The sequence below is a fragment of the Balaenoptera acutorostrata genome, chromosome 13 (genome assembly GCF_949987535.1).
Source record: "Balaenoptera acutorostrata chromosome 13, mBalAcu1.1, whole genome shotgun sequence".
In the NCBI taxonomy this organism is placed as follows: Eukaryota; Metazoa; Chordata; class Mammalia; order Artiodactyla; family Balaenopteridae; genus Balaenoptera; species Balaenoptera acutorostrata.
The window spans coordinates 43035677-43063323 of NC_080076.1; the positions used below are offsets into that span (position 1 = coordinate 43035677).

Here is a 27647-nt window from a genome sequence, read left to right on the forward strand (position 1 = left end):
AATTATCAAAGGTAGAAAGTAAAACTGCTTCACTCAATGTTTCTTTAAATTGATTATTTCCCCTTATACCTTGTTTGCTCATTCTGAAAAATTTCAAATTTTCCTACGGGATACCTGATTGAAAATGGGAAAAGGAAAGCACTTACCCTTTGGTTCAAATATATATATGGAGATTGGTAGAGTGTCTGTCTTAAAAACATGCATTAGGGCTTCCCTGGTGGCGCAGTGGTTGAGAATCTGCCTGCTGATGCAGGGACACGGTTCGAGACCTGGTCTGGGAAGATCCCACATGGCACGGAGCAACTAGGCCCGTGAGCCACAACTACTGAGCCTGCGCGTCTGGAGCCTGTGCTCCGCAACAAGAGAGGCCGCGATAGTTAGAGGCCCGCGCACCGCAATGAAGAGTGGCCCCCACTTGCCGCAACTGGAGAAAGCACTCGCACAGAAGCGAAGACCCAACACAGCCAAAAATAAATAAATAAATAAATAAAAATTAAAAATGAATATCTGCTTATTAAAAAAAAACAAAAAAAAACATGCATTACTTCAAAGTTTGACTCATCATCACAGAAAACGAGTAACTGCTTTATGCTGGGCTTCTTCCACGACTATACAAAGAGACAAACTGACTTCTTTTAACTAAGATACTACTTTTAGGGAAACGTTGTCTGGGAAGGAAAATCTACTTTTGACAAGAAGGAAGAAGAACAAATAGATACTGATAGGCCTGAGATGGTAGGCTGAAGTTGGAACTGTAAAAATTTAATAAACAGAAACCTCAATTAAATAGTCAGGAGGCCAGCAGGGGGCGCCCTTCCACCCTGAGATGATAACAGAGCCCAACAGGAAGAAGAAAGACTCCTTTCCTGGCAAGAACTCAGCCAATGAAAAGCCATGGACTCTTTGTTTACTACAGCCCTCCCAACTTCCTTTCCCCCTCTATAAAAGTGCTCTCCTTGCCTTGCCCTGTGGGGACTCTCCAGGGTTGCAGACCCCGAATAGCAATTCCTTGTTGATCCCAAATAAACCCTTTATTCTCCCCTTTCTGGAGAAATAACTGGTAGTCTATTTGCTTTAGGTCAACAGAAACAGAATATAAAATTTCTCCAAGTTCCCAAGAGAGTTCCCTATTTGAAATTACAGAACCCCAGGACAAATATCAAGTCCCTAAAAGTGAGATTGAATCCTGACTGATTCTTTTTTGAACAGGCTCAAGGAATTATTTCTCTATTTAAGAATACTAAAACCAGGAGTTCTTCTCTTACCAACATATTTTACCAAAGCATTTGGAAAGCATTTATGATAAGCAAAGGCCCAGCACTCACACTTGGGTTTGTCACACACTTTGGTGGCTTAATTCACTGGGAGAATTGCTTCCTCCTCTGTCTTCCACAACATGCCTCTGTCATAACACGTTTCTCCTCTGGGAATTATTTTGTTCATATGGAACACACATTTATTAACTCAATACATATTTATTAGCAATGCCTCAGAGGTGGGGCATAAAAAGATGAATAAGACGTGGCTCCTACCCTCCAAATTTGCCCATCATCTACTTGGGATGAGGAGTCAAAACTAGTTAATTTTAATACAACACATTTTAAGGGCAGAGCCCATGTCTTACTCAACTATCATCCCCAGTCTATCGTAGCACCTAGAACATAGCGAGTTCTCAATACATGTTAGTTAAATTAATGAATGCACAAGTGAAATGTTCTGATTTACCACTTAAGTTTTATACTGAGCAATACTAAGTTTTGAGGAAAACTACAAAGGTTAACTTAATGGCCCTTAATATTAGATGGTGCAGTCATGTGAGATGTTGAATTTAGAAGGGATCACAGACATAATTACTCTTGTTTTGGGGAGACTAAAGTTAACATGTGAACACATAGAAATAAATCCCTTATTTGGCCCTGGCATCACTTTGGGCTCCCCATAATGTTAGCAAAACATCCGGGAAAGTAATTCCTCATAGCACTGGGCCAGGTGAGTTTGCCAGCAGTTTGTCTAGAATGGAGAATGGAAGGGGCCAAATCTGTTGACATGTCTCCCTCACTCCCATGAAATCCCACCTGCCACTCATCCAAAGTACATCTGACAGGAAGACGAGTGACATTACGGATGTTCAATTTATCTAACAACTATGAAAATTCTTTGGAAAGAGCTTCCATTTTAGCAACATGTAGGAATCTTGGAACAAGGTATTTCCCACCAGCACAAAATTTTAGTGAGTAGAGAATGTGGACATCTTGGATTTAAGATGTGCTAAGAAAAAAATCACCAAGCCAAGTACATTTTAAAGATGGACGCACATACATAATAAAACGCCAAGAGAAGAACATTTGGTTTCGTGTGACTCTTCTCTTTTTCCTTCATTCTCACCCATCCATAGAGCCTCACATGTAAACAACACATTTTGTTGGTGTATTTTGCAGTGCATATTGCATTGAACATCAGAATCATTTTTACAACTCAAAAGGCAGAAGGATTTTGGCAGAGTTCCAGGATTATTTCACATCCATGCATCTGAAACAGTGCTGTTGTACCTTTCATCATGTCGGGGGCTCAGCAGTGGGAAAGGATATTCAAATGGCTCAGCAAGGTTCAAGATGTCAAACAAAGAGGAAAATTCCAGAATTCTGTATTCTCTATGAAAGACTATTATACGATGGATTTGGAGCTCTGGATGGCTGTCATAAAACTGTAAGTCTACAGTGTAAAACTTGTTAAGTCCAAATAGCTCTTTCACATACACTCTGTCAAATATGTCTAAAGATCACAAACTGGAAAGGTTAGGAATGTGAGCATAATAATAATATCCTGTAATAAGCAGGGTAAGTCTGGGGGAAAAAAGCACATTAATTCTCATATAAAAAGACGAAACAGAAAGCGTGAATAGAGCTGAATTTAAACTGATGCCTGAAACAAAAGGATTTTTCCCCACTTACCTCACCTAGTAGGAAGCTGTATGACCTGCAAATTATCTAACCTTTTTATGTCTCAGCTTCATCACTTACTCAACCTGGAAAATTATAATAATGTAACACCAAACCAGAAAGATTATTGGCACACAGTAAATGCTGAGTGCATCTTAGCATAATTATAATATTATTATCATCATTAGAGAATTCGCATTAAGAACTGATGTAGATAATGGACTTGAGGACATGGGGAGGGGGAAAGGTAAGCTGGGACGAAGTGAGAGAGTGGCATGGATATATATACACTACCAAATGTAAAATAGCTAGCTAGTGGGAAGCAGCCACATAGCACAGGGAGATCAGCTCGGTGCTCTGTGATCACCTAGAGGGGTGGGATAGGGAGGGTGGGAGGGAGACACAAAAAGGAGGAGATATGGGGATATATGTATATGTATAACTGATTCATTTTGTTATACAGCAGAAACTAACACACCATTGTAAAGCAATTATACTCCAGTAAAGATGTTGAAAAAAAAAATCTGACTCTACACTAAAAAAAAAAGAAAAAAAGAATTGACCTCCAAAAATAGAAAAACCACTGTTTAATATATATCATTGTCCTACTTCGAGTTTTTGAATATATGTGGAAATAATATTTGCTAAAAGTGAGGCCCCTGTCATATAATCTACTTTATGAGGAACTGTGCCAAGAAGGGAGGCTCCTGAATTGAAATGAGATTAAGTCAACTGACGGAAGTTGATGTTAGCGTTTCCCAGGGAAGCAGGAAGAGGGTAACGAGAAGCACGTTAAAGTCTTCTGTGAAAATGGGATCGCCCACATTAGTAACCAGGGTCATCTAGTGATCTTCTCTGTGGAGGAGAAGTGAAAACAGAGGGTATGAATCTAGATGACCGAGCAAACTTAGACCCACTAGATTTAGTAAAAGATTGGAGATTAAGGAGGACTTAATCTCAGAAAAAGAATGAAAAGAAATTAGTGTGATAAGAGCTAAGTCCACCTTTGATTTTCATTCATTTATTCATTCACTCACTGATTCATTATGAGCTGGATATTGGCTCAGGTGCTGTACATATATAGAAAAAGACATGGTCCCACTTGAAAGTAGCTTGTGGGGGTCAGTCAGATAAGCAGAGAGACAGGCATCTCAAGAGACTATCAGAGTCATGTTCAAGGAACAGTGGGACCTGGCAGAGGGTGAGCAGCTTGGCCATGAGAGCTGAAGGGCTTCACAGTGTATCAGCGTCTATGACCCCACCTCTCCAAAAGGCCATACATGATCAACTTTGAAGAATTATCTTCTAGGTAACCATTATACCTCAATAAAGGTATATATGTTTTTTGTGTTTTTTTTTTAAGAATTATTTTCATCTTGTACCTTTCCGCCATTTTTTTGTTGTTGTTACTTTTTCAATTCCCTAAAAAGTAATAACATAAAAAGTCCTTAGAACACTTCAAAGTGATTTTCACCCCCATTGGGATATGGACGAGAAGTGAGAGGAAAAGGGCTGCCGAGTTAGTGGGTTCTGAAAGAGAGAGCCTCAGGGGAAGGCTTCTGCCAGCAAACGGGGAAGGAGGCAAGGCAGGCCAGTTGCTGGGGGACACAGAAGGAAAGAGAGAAGAGGAGGAGACTGACTCAGGGCTCTGGTCATTTCCTCGTATTCTTCTTCCCTCTCAGCCCTGCTCCCTTCTTCTGAGACCTCCTTTCCCATGCTTCCCAGGCACACCCCTCCATTTCCCTAGAGACACTTAGAGAAGAAAGCTTCTGGCTGTAGAAAGGGTCTGCTTAGAAGTTGGTTGGTTAATAGCCCGCTGGGTGATATCCCTCCCAAGTATCTATTTTTAGAAGGAAAGTGATCAACACAAAAACCTTCTAGACTGAAGGGACTGCCTATTCAGTGACAGGACAGCAAGCACGGCATAGGCCATTGGAGGCACATGCTAGCTCCTGACAGCCTACGAACCATCCTATGTATGTAGTGATGTACTGTATCTTGAGGCTGACTTGGCCAAAGAGCCGAGAAACCTGACAACCGGGAAACCGACTACAGCCTGCGGCAAGCATGCCTGTGTGAGAACTGAGATCCAGGTGACTCTGGCGGGGAGAGGAACAGAAGGGTGCTACTCTTGGGGAACTATGGTTGTTGGAAAGTGAGTCTGGTTCCCAGGGATGCATCCAAGTCAAGTGGACCTTGATCCTCATTTCAGGTCACTATTTCTTGGCAGAGTTCAACTGGCTGGGGCTGGTGAACTTTAAGGCACAAGCAGAATAATGAACACATTTCTTTGAATGCAAGTTCTTATTCTCCATGGGTTTAAATTACTGTCTTTCCTTTAAATTTTTTTTTTTTTTTACATTACCTCTTTAGAGTCCAGGTTGTTAAGGCATCTCTAACTCTTTTATTTTGGATTTTTCCTCTCTTTTTCTTTTAGTATGTCCATTTAAAATACAGCAAATGAGGGGAAAATCTCCCAAATGTTTCAGTGATTTTGTAATAGCAACAGCACAGCATTGATCTACCAGTATCAGGCTCATTCATGTCTAGCAAAATACAGAAGGCTCCCTTAAGTACTTGGGTTCTGCGAATTCATGCCATTTGCAGCAACATGGATACAACTAGAGATTATCATACTAAATGAAGTAAGTCAGAAGGAGAAAGACAAATACCATATGATATCATTTATATGTGGAATCTAAAATATGACACAAATGAACCTATCTACAAACAGAAACAGACTCATGGACATAGAGAACAGACTTGTGGTTGCCAAGGGGGAGGGGGTTGGGAGGGGGATGGAGTGGGAGTTTGGGATTAGCAGATGTAAGCTATTATATATAGACTGGATAAACAACAAGGTCCTACTGTATAGCACAGAGAACTATGTTCAGCATCCTATGATAAACCATAATGGAAAAGAATATAAAAAAGGAATGTATATATATGTATAACTGAATCACTTTGCTATACAGCAGAAATTAACACAACATTGTAAATCAACTATACTTCAATAAAAAATAAAAAATAAATATTTGGGTACTATGGGACACGTAGTAGGAAGTGACATCAGATTTCCATACTGGATCTCAATTGGATAATTAGAAGTTTAATATTATAAGAGATAGAATTGAACAGTCATTTTATTCTTGTTTCTATTCTTATATTCACTTCTAAATTGTATTTCCAGGTAGTGGGACTTCCTGATGGCTTACCTCTCACATTGTCTAAAATTTCAAAATCCATCAGACAGAAAATTTTTTTTTCAGTAGAACTGCCTATATTCATTTGCTTTGCCAAAGGAGAACAGGCAGAAGTATCTGCAGACTGGGGTCTCTATGTGGATGTGTCTGTGAATCTCTACAATGAGATTTCTCTGGGTGGATGTGTTTCTAAATCTACTACAATGAGATTACTGAAAGACTACATCAGGGGCCTTCCTATGTGTAAGAAGATTAGGAATCAAACATTTCTTCTGAACATTTGTGTGAACTACTCTTTACCTTGGTATAATCCTTAAGCTTAGCATCCAACAATCTTGCAATGATTCAGCTACATTATCATAGCTATTTAGAGAACATTTACAGCTCTGTGTTTTGAAATGCTCTTCCCAATATTTCCAAACAAAAGTGAAAAGTCTATTCGGTTAAGCCCCATCTGTTTCACAAAATACCCCATCCTTATTGTTAATTTGGCCCCATTTCTGTATTTACAGAGTTGGTCCAAATTATTGTTTAGCTTTGATTCCTTATGAGTCCTCTAGAAATACCCCACGATGTAGCAGGAAATTCTCTCTATTTACATTTTCCATTGTTATAACAAATAAGGCTCCTGAAGACTTCAGTAGCAGGTCTGAGCGCTGCCATGCTCTTGCTAAGGGGACACGACAGAAATGCTGTTATGGAAATGCCACGGCTTGGTTCCACTCTGCCACCTGTCACGTGGAACCACATCTTCCTCTCCCAGCCCCGTCGCTTGGCTACCACAGTGATTAGCCCAAAGCAGTACATCACTTCTGAAGGCTGCGCAGACTAAGCGTGGAATCTATCAGGCTGGACTGCTTGTTGATTTCAACTTGAGAATTTCTCAAAATATTAACATGGAGACAACAATGTATACTGGCCAAACTGAGCACGTACAATTCTGTCACCACGCTAGGGTGCAAAGTGACAGCTGGTGACTTTTGTGAGTGGCATAATAACATTAGCCTGGCTGGAACATCTCCAGTGCTGGGTTTAAATAGTCCCAAGCATTGGCTAGACAACAAGACTAAGCAAAATCTTCTGAGAGTCTTAAAATGGGATTGCTGAAAGGTCAAGCTAGCAATTTTCCTTCTTAATATTCAATAATAAAATATTAACATTTTCCTTCTTAATATTCAAAACCAGGGGTGAAATTGGAGGTGCTGATCCTATATCTAGCCTAGGGGCCATCAGCAAAAGCCCCTTTGAAATTTTCGGCAGATAATGGGATTCAGGGGAGGTTTTACATTTCACAGGGCTGCCGCATGTGCCTTGGGAAAAAAATCGAAGCTGAATCTCTAAATTCCCACTCTGCCGCTCTCATGCTGAGAGCCACTGGACCTGCCGATTGTCACTGGACAAGTGACAATCTCTCTGTGCTTCGCGTCCTTCATCTGTAAAATGAGAGGTTTGGAAGAATGGTCTTTAAGATCTCAGACAGTTCTGAAATTCCCTGAGTCTGCGAGGGGAAGTTATAAGATAATGAGGCTGAGTTTCAGTCGTGGCGTGTGGATGGCCTCACGTTGTTTTACATGGTACATTATCGACCAGTCCATTTAATGCAAGTCACGGCTACTTTTACTAGGCTGGTCAAGGAAGGAACCCTTTTCAACATCTGTTTGCTCTGCTGTCTTGTTATGACGTCTCAGAAGCACTGTCTTAGACAGTTTGCAAAGGAGAGCGTTAAAAACACCCTCCCACATCATGGTTCATTAAATCGCTCCACAGGCCTATCACGCAACGCTTCCAAGCGTCCATAGCTTCTAGGAAGCGTGGGATGAGTTAAATAAAGGTCAGCACATAAAATACAATTGTCCTCCATTTCCTATGGAGCTATTTTACTCTCTTAAGTCATTCCCAAAGCATTTAAAATTTATATTAAACACATAGAAACTTTATTGGGATAAGTATCTGACCAAGAAAAAAAGAAGCAGTTGGTTACTCTAGAAAATTCTTTGGAATAAAGACCAAGAGGAAGGGGAGACCGGACAGGTAGTGAGTCACAGATATTCAGAGGGAGCTTACGGATCAAAGGCTGCCAGCAGGAAGTTTAGCAGGAGGCTGATGGACTGCTCCACCTGAATTTGGTGAGTGGTCGGCATCCTTTTGTTGAGCTGGTAAAAAATGGTGGAGAGCACAGCCTCCAATCGGGCCACGTTGAGTTCTATGTTTGGGTCCACGTTGTTCAGACCATTTTCCCTCAAAGCTTCTATGACGTTCCAAATGTCCACCAGGTGCACTACATACAATGAAAGCAGAGTGGACACATCAGACCAGAGTGCATGGAAAGGTAAATTCATTATTACACATGTACCATCTGTCCTGTTTTGTCAAGGTGCCTCATAGGCTTCGGTATGTGTTCCACTGCTATAGGAGTTGACATCAGTAAAGGCACATAGTGCAGGATCTCAAAGAGCTGATGTACAATGTGTAACAGCAAACAAAATGATTTTCTGAACATCACAGTAGAGAGTTATTTCTATTCTTCATAAATAGACCCTTGAAATACTTACATGTGAGGAATGTGAGGATCAAGGAAGTTAACTGACAAACGCAAAGGTCCAAGGGAAGTCACCTGGCATTTGTATCCAGGGCTAGTTGGTTTTTTAAAATATTGAGATATAATTGGTATATAACACTGTGTAAGTTTCAGGTGTTGATTTGATACATTTCTATATTGATTTGATACATTTCTATATTGCAGTATGACTACCACCATAGCGTTAGCTAACACATCATGTTCCATAATTATCAGTTCTTTTTTGTGGCGAGAACTTTTAAGATCTAGTTTCTTAGCAACTCTGAAGTATACAGTACTTGTGATTAAAATTAACAAGTCTATGTGGCTTTAAAGCATTTTCCCACTTGTACACACTGACCCCTTACAAAGAAAAGAGAAAACCAACACTGAAATTCTAGTGTTTGAAAGGCTATCAAAACTGCATTTGAGCATTTAAAATATTTTCATTTATTTACGTATTTTTAGTAGTATGAGGTTTGAAATAAGAAAAAAGGGAAAGTTAAAGTTAAGCAGGAAGGTAGGCGGGGGAGAAGGAAAAGTTATCTCTACACAGCAGCAGTGGAACTAAGGCACAGATCACTTAACTCACCTGATCAAGAACAGTTTCTTGGTTCCATTGTTAGTAAGCTCGTGTAACTTAAGTCAAGGTTACTTTCACTAGGATAGTCGAGAAATCCATTTCTATTTCTTTCCTGTTCACCCCGAGGTCTTGTTATGACATTCCCAGATGACATCACCACAATCAAGACGATGGACACGTGTATCAGCCCCAAAGGTCACCTCATGCACCTTCTGACCCATCCTGCTCCCCACCCCAGGCAACCACAGATCTGCTTTCCATCACGATTTTCTAGAATTCTATATGGCTGGAATCGTATCATATGTACTCTTTTTTTGGTCTGTATTTTTTTTATGTAGTGTAACTATTTTGAGAATTATCTATGTTGTTATGTGATAATAGTTTGTTCCTTTTTTTTTTTTTTACTGCTGAATGGTATTCTGTTAAATGGATATGCCACAATTTGGTTATCAACTCACCCGTTGACAGACATTTGTGCTGCTCCAGTTATTGTTTATTATGAATAAAGCTGTTATGAACAATCACGTACAAATCTTTGTATAGACATATACTTCCATTTCTTTTGGTAAATACTTAGAAACAAAGTGGCTAGGTTGTATGGTAGGTGTATGTTTAATTATGAAACTTCCAAAGTGTTTTTCAAAGTAGTGGTGGTGTTTTACACTCCCATCAGGAGCGTGAGAGTTCCAGATTCTCCACATCTTCACCAAGTTTAAGGTTCACTTTTCATTACACTTTGGTGTTTGAAAATAAATATGTTGATTTTCTCAATGAAGTATATACTTATGTTTTAATTCCTGAGAACTATACACATCACATATGCTTTTCCACCAACAACTTTCAAGTTTTAGTCTCCTATCTCTCTGCTCACTTCTGATATTATATTTGAAAAACAAAACTAACATCTATTGAGATCCTGGACTTGAAGTTGAAATTAATACCGGACTTGGAGTCCAAAGACCTAGGTCCACATCTAGCTCTTCTACTACAAGTGCATACCCTTTTAGCCTTGACTTAGAGCCTCACTTTCCTCATCTATAAAGTGGGGATTGTGTTCATTAAATGGAAAAATGCATGAAATCAAAAGTCGTAGTGCCAGGTATATGGGTACAATACATTATACATGAACAAATGAATAATGTGAGTCATGTCAAAAGAACACTTTTTGGCATATCTCTGGTTTGGAGCAGAGGAATACAAATCACTTTCCCACTGAATTACTTAAATATTTATTAGATTTGGATGAATTCAGATGTGATTCCAATTTTGCAGCCTTCTCTGTATATCACATAACAAGGATGTTCTTTGTATTTCTTAATGTTATTTAGACAATTTTTCAATTTAGCAAGTGAGATACTCCAAGGGAGATGGCATTACAAGTTGAATTTATTAATTAAATTTTCTGGAGGGAAATAGCTGGTATTCCTATAATTATTCCCTATATGTTTGATCTACAAATCCTCTGGATCTAGTCCTTGGGGATGTCTGGGTACAGGATACAAAGAGAGCAGTGATGATGAGATCTCCCCCATCGTCCTGATTGGTATCTGTGCCCAGGTAACCATAGGAAGTGGGCTGCTGAACTATTCTGATCTGGATCCTGGCTATGGATCACATGAAACAGGCACTGGAGAAGAGGAATATGGACCGTGAACTTGAGCACAGGAGGGAGATGGCTACAAGGCAGAAAATGGCTGCTGGTGGAGGGAGATAGTCTGGACGTCTAGACTAGGAGACGTTGTAGAGCACAGGGAGGCCCTCAGGATTCCCACAAGTGGAATAACACAGGTCCACGGGAGTGGCCAACAGACCCACAGGGAGGTTCTTTAGGCAATTTAGCCTCTGCGTGTCCAGCCTATACTCACTTCTTCTCTTCCAAACCCACTTTCTCTGGGGTTCCCTTCTCTAGTGAATGGCACTAGCCCCTGTTCCTCCCCTTGGTCCAGCCAGAATCTGCATTTCATCCCTGGGTCCTCACATCCCACATGCTGTCAGTGACCAAGTCCTATGAATATATCTCTTAAATGTCACTTTAATGCCTCCATTTCCATGGACCCTTATTCGCATCACCCAATTCCATCATCCATTGCTGTCTTCATTATCTCTTATTGGTTGACGAAATCAGTTCTTTTGTCTTTATTCTTTCTCCATTCCAATTCTTCCTACACACTGTAGTCAGAGTGATATTTCTGAACTGCAAATCTGACATGTCACTTGTATGCTGCTTAAAGTCCTTTAATAACTTCCCATTAATTTGAAATCCAAACTCTTCAACATGTCTTGCAAAGTTCTTTTTGATCTGGCCTCATTTACTTCGTATCTGTGTCTCATCCACCATAACTTAGTGTCAGTACCATTTCTTCAAGGGTGGGTGTCTTTCTGGATCCCCTGCCTCTAGGTTTTGTATCCCTCCTATGTGTCACCTTAGAATCCTGTTCTTCCCCATCACAGTATTTGTGGACTCTCTGTACAGACCAGCTGGTCATCTGTTTCCGCCTCTGTACAGACCAGCTGGTCATCTGTTTCCGCCTCTGTACAGACCAGCTGGTCAACTGTTTCCACCTCTGCATTGCACATGCCACAGAAAGAGACTGCCTGTCATGATAATTGTTCACACCCTTAGCACTGTCACAGGGCCTCACACATCATAGGAGCTTAATGAATATTTGTTGGCTAAGTGAGTGCATGACAAGGAAATGACAACAGTGAAACAGGGTCTTCTAAGGATGCATTCAATTGCTAAAGACACAACAAGGCGTAGTCATGAAGAATCACACAAGCCTTGGATTGAATCTTAGATATATCAACAGTCAAATTACTTGACTTCTCTGGGTCTTCATCTTAGAAAAGTGGGGCTGATAACAGTCCTTACCCTCCGATGATGACTATGAAGGTTAAATGGGATGATGCCGGTAAAATGCTTGGAATAAGGCATGTACCATAGGAAATAATAATGGCCTATGATGATAGACAAGTAAAACATCTGAAAATCATATGAAAGTTATTAAAAATAAATCTGTTCCGTATTTGTGTCTTTACACATCTAAGGTCTCAGTATAAGGAAAAATAAAATACTAATTCTGGCTGTGAGAATAGATAGTTATAAGTGACTTGAAAAAAACTAGTTTTCATAATTATGTGCTGGGCACTGTGGTAGGTCCTGGGGACTCGATGGCAAACCATACAGGTGTGGTTCCTGCCTCATGGACTAACGGTCTGGTGGGGACACAGGCATGTCTCACTATCGCACAAACAGGTGATCAGAAATCATGACTTACTGTGACAGGCAGGGTGCCAGGTACAAAACGGGATTACGATATGGTCGTGAAGGGGCCTGAAGAACAAGATATGGCGGAGGAGCATTGTAACCGCTATAAAGATTTTGGTCTTTATGCTAAGACATGGGTTTTGAACAGCAGAGTGACATGGTCAGTAATGCAGCTTAAAAATATCATTTCTGACAGTTAAGGAAGAAAGGAACAGAGATGGACAGGCACCCATGTAGAAATCGCTGGAGCCTATCGCTCTAGTCCAAGTGAGAGACCGTGGCATTTTTACATAGGGGGTGGCAGTACGCAGACAACTATAATTATGCACATTATTTTCTAGAAGTGGCAGAGTGGAAATGATACAGATTTTGCCATCACAAAGACTGAGGTTTCACTCCTGGCTCCACTAATAACCGTAAAACTGTGGGCAAGTTATTTCACCTCTATACAGTTTATCATTCTCTTTCTAGAAATGAGAAAGCTAATGCCACCCAGAGGGAGTTGTAGTGAAGAGAAAAGAGAAAAGGTATACACAAGTGCTGACCACAGGGCTTGGCACATAATATTTTAGTGTTAAAATAATTAAACACTCTCTGATCTGCAGCCATGCTATGCTATTATTAATTTACAAGATTTATTATGAATCCAAACTTAAGTTTTAGCCCAGTCCTCCAAATTCAATAAACTAATTAACATACAATTTTGAGCATATATTATGTAGGTGATATCAGAGAAGTACAAACACCATCCCAGCCACAAAAGCAGATACCTATTCAGTTTGGTTGTCAAATATTCTGCGTTAGTGGAGTTTGAATTGATTTCACTGTATTTGTTAACAGAGACCTTGTAAGGAAGGCCTGATTTTATAAAGATTTCTTGGAAGCTTTATTTCACTGGTAACTACTTTGAGAGGTTCAGATCACAGCACAGAGTAGTACAAGTTCCTGGGCGGTTGATTGGGTCTCCACCCGGTTTCCCTACTGGCTATCCATTATGACCTTGAGCAAGTCACTTAATGTCCTTAAGTTTCAGTTTCCTCATCTGTAAAATGTGGACAATAACAGCTTTTCCATTACAGGGTTATTGTGGGAAGCAAATGAGATAATCCATGTAAAGCACTTCACAGTGCTTAGTGCATAACAAGCATTCAATATCTATTAATTATTATTGAAAAAGGTAAGTATCACAAACCTTTTGCTTAATTAAATAGGAACATTAAGAAATGTGTTAAGTTGAGAGTCATTAGGAAGTTATTAAGAGGTCTGTTTTAAAGGTCTGGCAGTTGTATAAGTATGTTACTTATTGTTGAGCTACCAAGTCATTTTAGAAAACGAGGAATTTATTTAGGTCATGCAATGATGACTGTATAACACTAGATGGCACTGTGCACACTTTACTAAATATCCATCAAGCTTTAAATGTCCATCACAGAGCGCCTACTATTACACACAGGTGATAAGAAGTAGGGTTTCCTCATCTATAAAACTGCATACGTTTTATACTAATATATTACCTAAGACATCAGTTTGCATAATGAAATTATTCAGATAACATTAACCATATCAAGAATAGACAAAACGTATTCTTTTTTTTTTAAAGATTTTTTTTTGATGTGGACCATTTTTAAAGTCTTTATTGAATTTGTTACAATATTGTTTCTGCTTTTTGTTTTGGTTTTTGGGCCTCGAGGCATGTGGGATCCTAGCTCCCCAACCAGATATTGAACCTGCACCCCCTGCATTGCAAGGCAAAGTCTTAACCACTGAATCACCAGGGAAGTCCCGACAAAATGTATTCTTAAAAGCAATATTTAGTACTTCACAGAATCTTAAAAATAATATGTTAATTTCAGACACTTATTAATAACACGTCATGGTCTGTCTTTAAAAATAAATGGAAATAGACAAAGCTTCAATAGTTTGCCTTAAATTCAGGCAATATCAGGAAGAAAATGGCTGGGTCAGAGGCAGGATGGGGGGGTGGGAGGAAATGTTTGTATGTGGGTAGAGAAGAGTTTGTTGATCTCAAGCGATGTTTCTTATCTGTTTGCTGATGTCTTACACTCTATTAACAAGAGATGGACTCTTTATTTCATAGATACAGATGACTTAAATCCAAGTATCCCTGAGATAAGTGCAAAAATGCCAAACTCATTTATACCAGATAGAAATAACCGAGGTCATAAACTTTATGAGAAGTAGGAGAATCATATAAGTAGGGTAAAATCTGGAAGAGAGGGTACAGATAGGATAGGAAAATCAAAAGACACTTTATGAAATAGGGCTCCTCAAAGTTCCCAATTCCAGATTCTACCACTTACTGATTCCAAAATCTAGCAGGGTGGGAAAGGGTTTTGACAAAGCTCTCCAGGTGACTCTTGACAATCACTGACTTATAAATCTTTAGAAGGCTCTCAGAGGGCTTGCCGCTGGGGAGGGTCAATGACCATCATCTAGTGACTTCATCTCATTCACTTTGGAGTGGTGGTTCTCAGCCGTGGCCGCACACTGGACTCACCTACAAGGTTGCAAAATAGCTCCCTGGAGATGCTGCAGCTGCTGGTCCAGGACCATACTTGGAATCCCAAGACACTAGGCTTGTTAGAGATGCAGACTCTCAGGTCCCCACCCCAGACCTAGAGAATCAGAATCTGCATTTTAACAACATCCCCAGGGAGCTTGTATTCACATCAAAGTATGAGAAGCACTGCTCTAAGGCAGAAGTTCTCAGTCCTTCGGCATCAAGACAGCCTCCTATGTTCTAATAGGTTGTGAGGTACATCACAAGAAGCTGGTCACTATCAATTTATGCAGTTTAAGAATGACTTATATAATTATGTCTATACACATCTGTGAACAAAAAAAGAACAAAGAATGTTTATTACTCATCATCCAGATTTACAAGGGTTAAGTCACAACCCACTGTGATCAGCCACTGACAGGGCACCCTGAGGGATGAAAAAACAGGATGAGGCATCCTGTGCTTTGTAGAAATGGGCACCTAGATAGTTAAGATGCATATCTCAGGAAGAATTTCAATGACCCCAGATTCTTGCATCTTCCTACACACAGAAAAACACTAAAATCATTAATTTGAGATACCTGTTCTTTGTGCCTAGCAGTAATCTTTTACCAAGATGTGTGTTTGACATCATGTATTTCCCAGCCAAAAAATTCATATATATATATATATTAGCTCCCCCACTACCTGTTTGGAGCAGCTCCTTAGACCTATCTCCCTGACTATAGTCCTCTGTAAGACCCTGAATAAAACTTAAACTCACAACTCTTAGTTGTGTACACCGTTTTAGAAAGGTTAGAGATTTATATCTACAAGAAGGTCACTCATTGCATTCTGCGGTGCTTTCTTAATTAGGAGAAAAGAAAACTGCAGTTAGGCTGGGAATTGAACAGAATCTGTCGATATGCCACTGGGAATATGCATACCCTCTAGTGTGTAGACGGTGTGTGTGTGTGTATATGTGTGTGCACGCCCATACACATGCCCTCTCAACCCTCACCCACCCTTGCCACCGATACTTAAAGTGATGGTGACCGTTATCTGAGGCTTTGTTATGACTTGTTTTTCCACTCTGAGACATGCAGGTAAGAGCAGGGTGAGTTCTGCTGTTGATTTACTCATCAAATCCCACTGCAAAAGTGATAGGCTGTTTCTCCTGAAAACTCATCCAACTCTCCCCTCCCTGGACCAAAGTTTCCTGACCTTCAGGAAAATTTCCAGCATGAATTTTCCCTTGTAAACACACTCTTCGGAGTAAGAGAACCAAGTTCAGGTGGTATTTCTGAGTACTTTATACTGTGGGTTTGGAGTGCCAAATTGTGTTCATTCACATAGCAGATCCTGAAAATATGTTTGTAGGCTTGTGGAAAAGTTAATTATGGAGATTTGTTCTTTTAGTTTTCCAGTAAATTCTGATGCTCTTAGCACTAAAAGATGAGCACACATTAAAGCACTGTCTTCTTCCTATGATGGCTCTCAAATAGCAAATTTCATTCAGTATTCTAAATGCCAAGTGGACTTTAAGTAAAAATGCTTTTAAGGAGCTTCACGTGTGGGTCAGGCCGCCACAGGGGTGGGGTGTGAGGAGGTGGGGAGAGGAATGTATCCCCTTGTGAGTGCCTGGAATGACTTCAGAGTCCTCTTCAAACTCATTACCCCAAGCCACTAACAAGCCTTCTTTCTTAGCCTTCCATTCCAGAGACTAAAACTTCATTCATACATTAAGTATTTTTTCAGCCCTTATTATGTGGCAGCACTGTTCTGGGTTCTAGAATTAGCATGAACAAGACAGGCAGGTCCCTGATCATACAGAACTTGTTAAGTGGTGAAGAATAGAGATATTTAGCAAACAAGTGCTTTGAGCATGCAACAACAATCTATTTTTTGTTATACAGAAAAAAAATAGACTTAAAGATAGTAGATTTGGACTCAAGTCTTTCTTCATTTGTACAATAGGAATAATAATATCCACCTTTCTTATTTTATAGGTGCCCTGGGAATAACAAAAATGGAAAACGTTTAGTAAAAATGTAAAGCACTATATACGTTTTAGGCATTACTCTTATTTTTGAGAGAAAATTTACTGTCATATTCAGACAGAATTATAAAAATCCCCTCCAAATTCTTTCAATTCTTTGCTCCACTCTGTCAGTTATAAAAATATTTGTCCCTTAATACAAGCTTTTTTTCTATAATTTCAGGTTTGTTTTCCTCTTAACAGATGTGATGTTATAAAAACCCATGAGAGATTGTAACAGTGATGACTAGTTTAGTTCACTTTCAGATCAAATACTTATCTTGAAATTCAGAGAACATCAGCTCATGAGAAAAAATTTCAACGTATCACTATTTACCATACATCTATTGCACATACGGGCATAAACATATGGAGAAAGACTGCCACATGCTTATACATACAGAGTTGGGAAAGGAAGCAAGAAATGAGATTCCATAATATTTTTGAAAGAAGTTAGATCCAAATGGAAATTTTAAAGATTCTACAATTCTACATGTTTGATGTGGACAGAGTTGGGAAAGGAAGCAAGAAATGAGATTCCATAATATTTTTGAAAGAAGTTAGATCCAACTGGAAATTTTAAAGATTCTACAATTCTACATGTCTGATGTGGTAGGTGATTTAACACAATAGGAGAGTCTGGCCCTAAAAGAGCTTACGATTCCCATGGGAGAGACACATTCAGAAGGCCTAATTGAAGCCCTGTTCGAGACACTATGTTATCAAAAGTCCATATTCATAGAGCAGATTAAAAAAAAAAATACTGGAGCTCAACATACAAGGATGCTATTGTGGGCTGGAGACTTTGGAAAGGTTTTAGAGGAGGAGGAGGTAGAGCTCAAGATGGTTTCTGAATCACAGCAGGATATGAATACACAGAGACGAGGCGGGGAGGATACTCCAGCAGGAAGAGGGTCGAGGGACTAATGGCAGAGAGGAGTGAGTGATCCTGGTGTAATCGGATCTTGTATTGACCTGACTGGGCCAGTGGAGTTTGTGCTGGGTTTACTGCAAAGAAGGGTCTATACCTTTGAAACCTTTCCTATTGCCCATTATATAAGACTTCTCTAATTTTTCAGTAAGTAAACAGAGAGATTGAGAATTTGCATCCTGCAAAGTTTAATGCTTAATTTCATTTTCCAACTCCCATGTCAGCTAATTCAGACCCCCAGCTACGGCCAACCAGTCCAGCAGTGAAAATCAGAGGTGATCTTTAGAGCAGTGAGTGGATCTCAGATCGTGGCCTCTGAGTCCATAGGTCTGGAGTTCAGCCAGGGCATCCCTAGGTTTCAGTAACTCCTTAGGTGATTTGGAAAGAGAAGGAAGTCTGAGAACCACTGCTATGGAGCATGACTTAAAGTAGCAGTCCCCAGCCTTTTTGGCACCAGGGACTGGTTTTGTGGAAGACAATTCTTCCACGGATGGGGGGTGGGGAGGGATGGCTCAGGCGGTAATAAGAGTGATAGAGAGCAATGGGGAGCGGCAGATGAAGCTTCCATTGCTTGCCCGCCATTCACCTCCTGCTGTGCGGCCTGGTTCCTAACAGGTCCCGGGGGTTGGGGACCCTTGACTTAAAGGATGGAGTTAGATGAGAGACAGGAAGAAGAGGAAATTGATGCTCATTTGAGTCAGACAAATTTATTTTAAAAATATCATGAGAATCCCAAGAACATTGTGGTGGAGAAAGCCTCGTGCAAAGTAGCCAGTTAGGATTTTTCAAGTATATTTGATCATGACAAAATTGTGTTTAAAAAGCTGTTAGGAACTCAGTTAAGTGGTATGCTTCACCAGGGTTAACAAATGCATTTTGATGTGATTTACATTGAAGATATTAGTCATCACTCACATTAACCAAACACTGAGTTCAGAAAGAAAATGTCAGCAAATGACAGTTTTCAGACTTGATCTCCATTAGTGAGCCATGCGCTATATACCTTTCTAAAATATGAATCTAAACAACATCTGAGTAGCTCACCAAATTATTTTATGTTCCAAACTCAACATCTTCCTTGCTCCCAACATATGCCTTTATCACCAAGACAGTTCTCTTTGTTAAGGATCTTTGGGGAGAAGCATCATTGCTTACAAACGTAACACTTTATTTTCACTTTAATTTCCTGGTTAAGGTGGATGATATAATAGAGCTTCAGGAAAAGGTCTACAACATATTTTTGGTGTAAAATCAAACTGAGTATCATGCCGGTCCTCAAAGGCCCTGGCAGTATATCCACTGCCTATCAGGAAAAAGTATTCAGTTTTCCTTAAATTGTGTTTCCAGACTTGCGTGATTATTCAAAATGAGGTATAATAATTGTTGGCTCAATAGATGTCATACTGTAAATTAAATTTAACTATGTTCAATTGAATAAGCATTTATTAAGCTTATTATTTTTCAAAGTATTGTACCAAGGATTGTAAAAATAATAAGAGAAGGTAAATGAAAACAAATATCTGAACAATGATTAATTCCTCACTGTCAGTGTTCAACTTTGTTCAGAATATATTTAATAGCCTTAGAAGCAAGAAAATCTAGTATCTTATCTCCCCTCTGGGTAGTCATTTTAGATTTCACTGGATAACTTTGCATAGGTTTCTTCAAAGTGCCCTAACTCTATTTTACATTCTACTGCCCTATCCTGGGCTTTTATTGACTTTGAATTAGATTTTTACAGCAAGTCTCCAGTTTCTGCCCTTTTCCATCTGTCCTAAGAAATGTTAGGACACATGGAAAAGGGCACTTTTTTTCTCCAGCCCCTGCGGGAGTGACCATCACAACTTAGACTTTGACTGGCTCAGTGTAGCTGCAATGAGACATCACTTGGCCTCAGGCTCCTGCCACAAACCCCCGAGGACGTTTCAGCACAAATACCAGACCCTGCCTGCCAGGCACACATTTGCGACCCAGAAGGCCGGGGGCGTTAAGTCCTGTAGGCCGCCCTTGGCCAGTGCAGGACAGAGCAGCTGACTACTGCCTCCTCCTTGTCAGCCCTGGATGGACAGTTCTGGGGTGCATTTCACAAGCTTCCTTAGAAGCGCCAGAATTGTCTTTTGGCTTTCCTTTCTTGTTCTGCTCTGGGTTCACTCTCCAAATGAGCTACTTCCACACAAGTCTTGTTGTGAAGTCTGCTTTCTGGGGAAACACATGCTAAAGCACTGATTCTAATCAAGTCCCACCTATCACTGATCGAACTCTCCCGGAATAATAAACGAGAAGAAAATGATTATGACCACGTTTGAAGTAGATTCTGATTCTATTAGGCCATACAAATGTTTCTCAGTCTTCTCCATGATATCACATCACCATCTTATTCATCAGTGTTGAATTTGAAAGTTAAAATGAACCGTACTTGATCTTACATTGAAGTTCATTATTTTTCTGAGAAACTAAGTTAAGGGCTGGTGTCATTATTATTAGCTTTGCAGCAGGCCTAGTGGTCCACATGCTTGCCTCTTGATGACAAGTCTTGACAGGCATCGTGGGGCAGTTGACTGTTTACCACGGCAGTCGGCTAATATTGGGAAGTTAGAAGTGGAGTTCTCAGTTATATGATTTTATCTGGTGTTTTTCCAAGGGAACCTACTCGGCATCTATGCTCTCCTCACCTGCAACAAACAACTTTACAATTCCTGATAGAAAAGGAGATAAAGCAAAAGTCCTAGCCCAACGCCATGAAGGAACAAAAATAGCTACAGACTTAATCCATTTCAGTAGCTATAGGTATACTTGGTTTCTTTTAACCACCAAACTTATAAGTAATTTTTTTTTCTTCAGAAAATGACAATTCTCGCAGGGGACCGACAGGCTAGATATGTTTATTATAGCAAAGTTTTTGGGTGTATCTACTATTTGATATTAACAAAATCAGAAGCTTTGAATAAATAGGACACATCATTAGATTCTAAACTTGAGGTTATACTAATACTAAATTTGTACACTAAGGAATATTACCATACTTTCCCTCCACCATGGTCTAAGCATAATGCTTGGAACCTAGCACATCTCAGTGCATATTTGTTGAATGAATGAATAAATGTGTGATTGTTAATAACAAGGACAAAATGCCAACAAAGCTTCACTGAAGAGTAAATCAAGGTGGCATCAGGAATGACTTTCCAGCAGGATAACAGGTGTGGTTATGTGGGAGAGGCCATTCTTCCATTCCTGTCCTCCCTACTGTCTTTTGTTTTCTCTCAGTGTTCACCAGAGCCCGGGGTTCCTGGGAGCCAGACTGCACGAGAGAACCCCCTGGGTATCCCTTCATCGCTCTGCTGATTGGCCCTGGGCAGATCCCGCAGGCTCCCAGGAACAGAGCTTAGCGGAACGCTAAGGGAAGGTCATTCATTGCTTCTTGCTCTGGCCCTCTTTAGATGGGGTTGGAGAAGCCTGAAAGGCACTCCTCTCTACACGCCACTCTTTCCCAACTGACTGGAGCACTTAAGACGATGTTCTTTCCTAAACTGTGAGAGTAAAAGTGCTTAGTTAGCACAGCTTCCTGGCATAAAGAAGAAGCAAGAGAGAGGGAAGGAAGCTGATGCATGTTACATCCAGACTCCTGGAAACAAGACTACAGGTGTTGGCTTACTTCACAGGTTGTACATGAAGTGGTAGCAGCTTGAGCAGACAAAGCTTCAAGCACCCTCTAAAAAAAAAAATTCTAACAAGAAAACAAAACCCTGGGGCTTCCCTGGTGGCGCAGCGGTTGGGAATCCGCCTGCCAATGCAGGGGACACGGGTTCGTGCCCCGGTCCGGGAGGATCCCACATGCCGCGGAACGGCTAGGCCCGTGAGCCACAACTACTGAGCCCGCGCGTCTGGAGCCTGTGCTCCGCAACGAGAGAGGCCGCGATAATGAGAGGCCCGTGCACCGCGATGAAGAGTGGTCCCCACTTGCCGCAATTAGAGAAAGCCCTCGCGCAGAAACGAAGACCCAACACAGACATAAATAAATAAAATTTAAAAAAAAAAAAAAAAAAAAAAAAGGAAACAAAACCCTGATCTTTAAGATCTTCAAAATAAAGGCAATTAAAGGGAAGAAGTAGCTTTAATTAAACTCGTATCACAAGCATCAGGGCTTTAAAATCATAGCTTTTCTCTACCAGAAGTTTGCCCTGATTAAGGGGAGACATTTTTGCTGTCGGTCCAGCGTGCCCAGAGGGGAGCAGTGTTTCCATCGCCTGGTGCACGGGCATCTTTAATGGGTTTGTTTATGTTCTGCTGCCACCACCAAATTCCCTACAGGGAATTTTGGGGAACATTGTATTCTAGCATGATCCACTTGTCTTTATTCTAAATAAGTGTCTAGAATGATTCAACGTCAGGAATGAAAATGTGTGTCCAACACATCTGAAACAATACAAAGATACTTATGCTCCAAGGGTTTGACATCTGTCACTTATTTCCCTAACTGTGAACCTTCCTGCTCTTCCTTCTGACTCCTTGAGTGGAGAGAGTCCTTCTATCTTTCTCTTTTAAACACATCTCTTTGCGGGGGAGCTATTTCTCTTGCCTGCGTTTTTACTTTAAACTTTGGGCACTGTGGTAGGCAAAATCCTAGGATGCCCCGCCTCGCCCCACCCCAAGTTTCCTGGCACCCGGAGTGCACATACCTTGTCTCAGTTATTCAATCAAACACTAATCCAGGTACTGCTGTGGGGAATTTTACAGATGTAATTAAGGTCCCAAACCAGTTGGCTTTAAGACAGGGAGAGGATCTGGGTGGGCCTGACCTAATCACATGAGTCCTTTAAAAGCAGAGAGTATTTTTCTGGCTGGTCACAGAGGAGGCAGTCAGAGAAACACATGGAAGAAGAAGCAGACATTTAAACTCTGAACGGCCTGTGGGGAGCCATGTGGCAAGGAATGTGAGTGGCCTCTAGGAACTGAGAGTTGTGCCCAGCTGACTGTCAGCAGCAAATGAGGACCTCAGTCCTTCAACCATAAGGAAATGAATTCTGCCAACAGCCAGTTCACTTGGAGGAGGACCTGGAGCCCCAGATAAGAACCATAGACCCAGCTAGCATTTTGATGTCAGTCCATGAGACTCTGAGCTGAGAATCCAGCCATGCTGCTTGGGTTTCTACCTACAGAAACAGGGTAATAATAAACGTGTGTTGTTTTCAGCTGCTAAGTGTGTGGTCATTTGTTATGCAAAGATAGAAAACTGACACAGGTAGCCAGAAATCCACACACTTAAAAGTGAGGCAGAGATGAGGAATATGCTGGCATACTAGCTTGAAGAAAAATGAGTGGGATATTAGCATTTGTTAATGCAGGCTACTTTGGCAGCATAAGACTAGTCACTTGGCTGGTGAAGAATGAATCTAGTGGGGCATATTCATTCATTCATAGGAGAGAATTTATTCAGGACCTAGTACATAGAGAGCATTCACTTGGGTTAATTTTGCAGTGTTAGAGAAACATTTAGGTAAATAGATAACTGCATTTTTTTTTGGTTCACAAGAAATCCTGAAAGAAGTTTAGAGATGTTACAGACAAAAGCACGTGTTCTGACTTTAAATGATATCTGAATGAAGGGTACTTTTTTTTTTTTTTTTTTTTAAGCAAATTTTTTTTTTTTTTTAATTTATTTTATTTATGGCTGTGTTGGGTCCTCGTTTCTGTGCGAGGGCTCTCTCCAGTTGTGGCAAGCGGGGGCCACTCCTCATCGCGGTGCGCGGGCCTCTCGCTATCGCGGCCTCTCTTGTTGCGGAGCACAGGCTCCAGACGCGCAGGCTCAGCAATTGTGGCTCACGGGCCCAGCCGCTCCGCGGCATGTGGGATCTTCCCAGACCAGGGCTCGAACCCGTGTCCCCTGCATTGGCAGGCGGACCCCCAACCACTGCGCCACCAGGGAAGCCCAATGAAGGGTACTTTTAAAAAAATGTTTCATTTACTAGAGGAAAGATATTTTGAGAAAGCCAGATGCAAACGTATACCTTTTGTCCTCTTTTTCTTTTAAACAAAATTTGAATCCAATTTGAATTGCTATGAGTGATAGAAAGAAAATTCACACTGTAACCAGAGGAACGAAAGATGGTGCAACATCTGCTGTGGGTGTGGAGGAGAGGATCCTCTTGCCTCCTTACTATTTTGTCCCCACTGTTAAACAGGAGGCATTAGAGATTTCTGATTGATTTCTCTTGTTGCCTTTTGTTGTTCACGAACGTACGGCTGCGTTTCGTTGACTCCAGAGTAATTTCTGCAAAAAGATCTGCTGACATCACAGGGTATCTGGGTCATTTACCATGTCAATGCTGACCGAGGAAATAATGTTCTAGTAGAAGACGGTTATTTGTTCAAAATAAAGGCTGAGATGTTGCCATTTTCATACATGCTCATAAACGGTATATAGGGTTTTTATTTTGTGGAAAGTCACCAGGACACCTGGAAGCTAAAGAGAAGGGTGCTGATTAGGAAGGAGTATTGGGAATATTAGTGTATTCTCCCTTCTGTCCCATTCCTCCTAGAAAATAGAATAGCCAGATTTTGTCCCCTAGTTTTCAGACACATTCATTCCTTTATTCTGTTAGAGAATGTGCTAGCCATGACAGGGGAGGGAAGGCAAGACAGGGTACCAAGATGAATGGTAAAGGGAAAAGCTGATTCGGAAAATAGAGCCTATGGAGAAAAATTGAAGAAATGAAGAATCTTTTGTCTGAGGAAAAAAAAAAAGATGGACTTTTAAAAAAAAAAACTTGAAGTATAGTTGCTGACAATATTATATAAGTTATAGGTGTACAATATAGCGATTCACAATTTTTAAAAGTTACATTCCATTTATAGTTATTATAAAATATTGGTTATATTCCCCATGTTGTACAATATGTCCTTGTAGCTTGTTTCATGCATAATAGTTTGTACCTCTTACCCTCCAGCCCTATATTGCCCCTCCCCACTTCCCTCTCCCCCTGGTAACCACTAGTTCTCTGTATCAGTGAGTCTGCTAAAGATGGGCTTCTTAACAACTTTTCTTTTCTAGCAGAGGTTGGTAAATGTTTTTTGTGGACCAAGAGGCACCACCATATTATATAGTAACACTGTGTAGACACTATGTAGAGAAAACAAGTTTCCACAACATTTTTACTTATGAAATTAAAAATATAATAATTGAGCCCAATTTAAAAAAAATGCACATCTACCAATGAAAAGAATAGAATTATTTTGGGGAGATAGCATTTTGCTTCATTGGGGTCACAAGTTAGTGTTCCCTATTATCAAATAGGTTACAAATACTCATCTGTGAAAACTATTCTTAGTTCACAGTCTATACACAATTAGATGCTGGGCCACGTTCAATCCACGGGCCATGGTTTTCTGGCCTCTCCTTTAGAGTTTTTTAGAACACTGACAACGAGTTAGTCTCAGCATCCGTCAGGAATTGTATTAAACAAAATGAACATGAATGTCAGTGATAGGAATCAATATTCTAGAAACAGAGTAGGCAAGCACTGTGGGGAAGAAAATATGGGGAATTAACTAACTCATTTGATCTTTGAATTTAGATAAAAAAGAAATCTCCTAAAAATCTATACATTCCATACTATACCCAGGCAATATTTATTTTTTCTAGGTGATAACTTTACAAGTGTCAGTTTTTATGTTTTTTCTTCCATTATGTAGGTTTAAAGCTTACTTTTGTTAATATACAAAATAAATTTTACCTGTAAATAAGGTCTGGGCCTTAAAATAAACAACCTGTTCTCAGTTAAGGTCTATTGATTTCCATGAAGTAAATACAATGTAAGAGTTTTCAATAAAACAATGCACTTACAAGCACACTTTCTGGATTTTTTTCTTATTTCTTTTATTGCAGAGTAAAACTCCATTATTAGGTACCATAATTTATTGTGGGTTAGGTTTTATTGCAGACAGAAATTATCCTTCTCTAATACAGGGGTGTATATTCAATGCTGACTAATGTGTCACAACCATCAGTGCTTCTGGTTATCTTCCTAAAAGGAAGACTTCAACTGTGATGAAGATAAACCAGGCTCAACTGTGTTAGCGTTTTGCAAGTACCTCAACATCACAACTGCTATATTTTTTGTCAGGAAGGAAAACTCAGCAAACACATATAGTGCTTGCATTTAAGCCTTCTGATCAAGGTAGAAACAACTTTAAAGTGAAACTTAATTTTAGCAGAGCACTCAACATAGGCTTGTTTTTCTGCCTTGAGCCTTACTTTTGTCTGGTTTGTATAGAATGTAATATCTTTCCTCCTTCTAAAAACATATGATATTTATAAGGTACATTGTAAAGCAAATAACACTTCCCTCATGCCTACTAATTCTTTAAGGCTCCGCCCTTTCCAGGAAACTCCTGTCAGCAGCCCTCACACCCAGGTCAGGGCACTGCCTTCTTAGTGGTCCTACACTCTACGTCCTTATTCCTAGCATTATACTTCCACACTGTTTTATACGTCTGTTTAAACATCCATCTATCTAACTAGACTTTGGGCAAGGTTAAGGCAGGGATCATATCTTACTCACCACTGTTCTATCCTTGGTACCTAGTGCAGTGCAAACCTATAGTAGGAACTCACTATAAGCTTCCTAAATTAAGGGGTAAATGAACGGATGCACTGAGGGGTAACTAGACAAGGATGGATCAACGCTGCTTTCCAAGAAGGTCACTGTTTTCTCCACTGTTTTCCAAGAGGGTGAATGAGACTATCACATAATTCTGGATATAGAATAAGGATGAGGGCCAGAGAAGAACAGGTAATGGAAAACGAGGTGCCCAAGAATGAGAAAGGGGCTTTATCAGAGAGTAGGAGGAATGGGACATGGCCTGTGGGTTGCTGGACCAGTTAGGGCAAACAGTGTGAGCCCTTTGTAATGTTGGCTGCAGGGTTGCCAAATCAATGTGGGGTTTTTTTCTTTTCTTTTCCTTTCCCCTTCTTCCTTTGATCTTTCTTTCCTTCCTCCCTTCTTTACTTCCTTCCTTCCTTTCTTTTCCTTTTAATTAATTAATTTGTTCATCCTTACCATTTTGTAATGTCTTTTTAAAATTCCCCATCTCTACTGAAAGTAGTCTAAGGAAGGCTCTGCATGGCAAAGCTTTAAGGGGACAGAACTCCCTCTATACTGAGGGCCACTGGAGTGGTAATGAGGAAGGAAAGTGGGAGGATCCCATCACTTTTTCATTGCTGGAAACACAGACATTCTTTCTTTTTTTTAAATATGGGTGATGGGGTTGAGGGGAGAAGGAAAGATTTTCTTCTGTGGGAGCACTTTCCTTGTCCTTTAACACCAGTCCCCGAAAGGGCTTTTATGACTTATCAACACCCAGGACTGCAAGTACAACCCCAGATTCCTTCCCACGTCTGTAGTGTTCTTCTCACTGCATTTTGGGGGACTGGTTTAGCTTCCTGTGAGGAGTCAACACACATCTTTGATATTTGACCCACCTAAGTTTTTTCTCCCTTCTTGTCCTGCCCCATTTCTAGCTACTGGGGCTAGAGAATAAGCTGTAACTTGAGGAGCAGCCGTACCCTGCCCACCTCCATAGTCATGATTACCTGTAAACCCAGGAGCCTGCCGCTGGGGGGTGGGGTCTG

General features: G+C 40.4%; 1 protein-coding gene across 22 annotated transcripts in view; it reads right to left on the bottom strand.

Annotated features, from left to right (window-relative positions):
- DTNA (dystrobrevin alpha) overlaps positions 1 to 27647 on the bottom strand; it is a 390068-nt gene that overhangs the window by 88063 nt on the left and 274358 nt on the right. For all 22 annotated transcript variants that reach the window (XM_057526111.1, XM_057526112.1, XM_057526123.1 and 19 more), the window contains exon 5: positions 8207 to 8420. In XM_057526111.1, coding sequence (XP_057382094.1) covers positions 8207 to 8420 — 214 coding nt within the window. The remainder of the gene's footprint in view (positions 1 to 8206; positions 8421 to 27647) is intronic.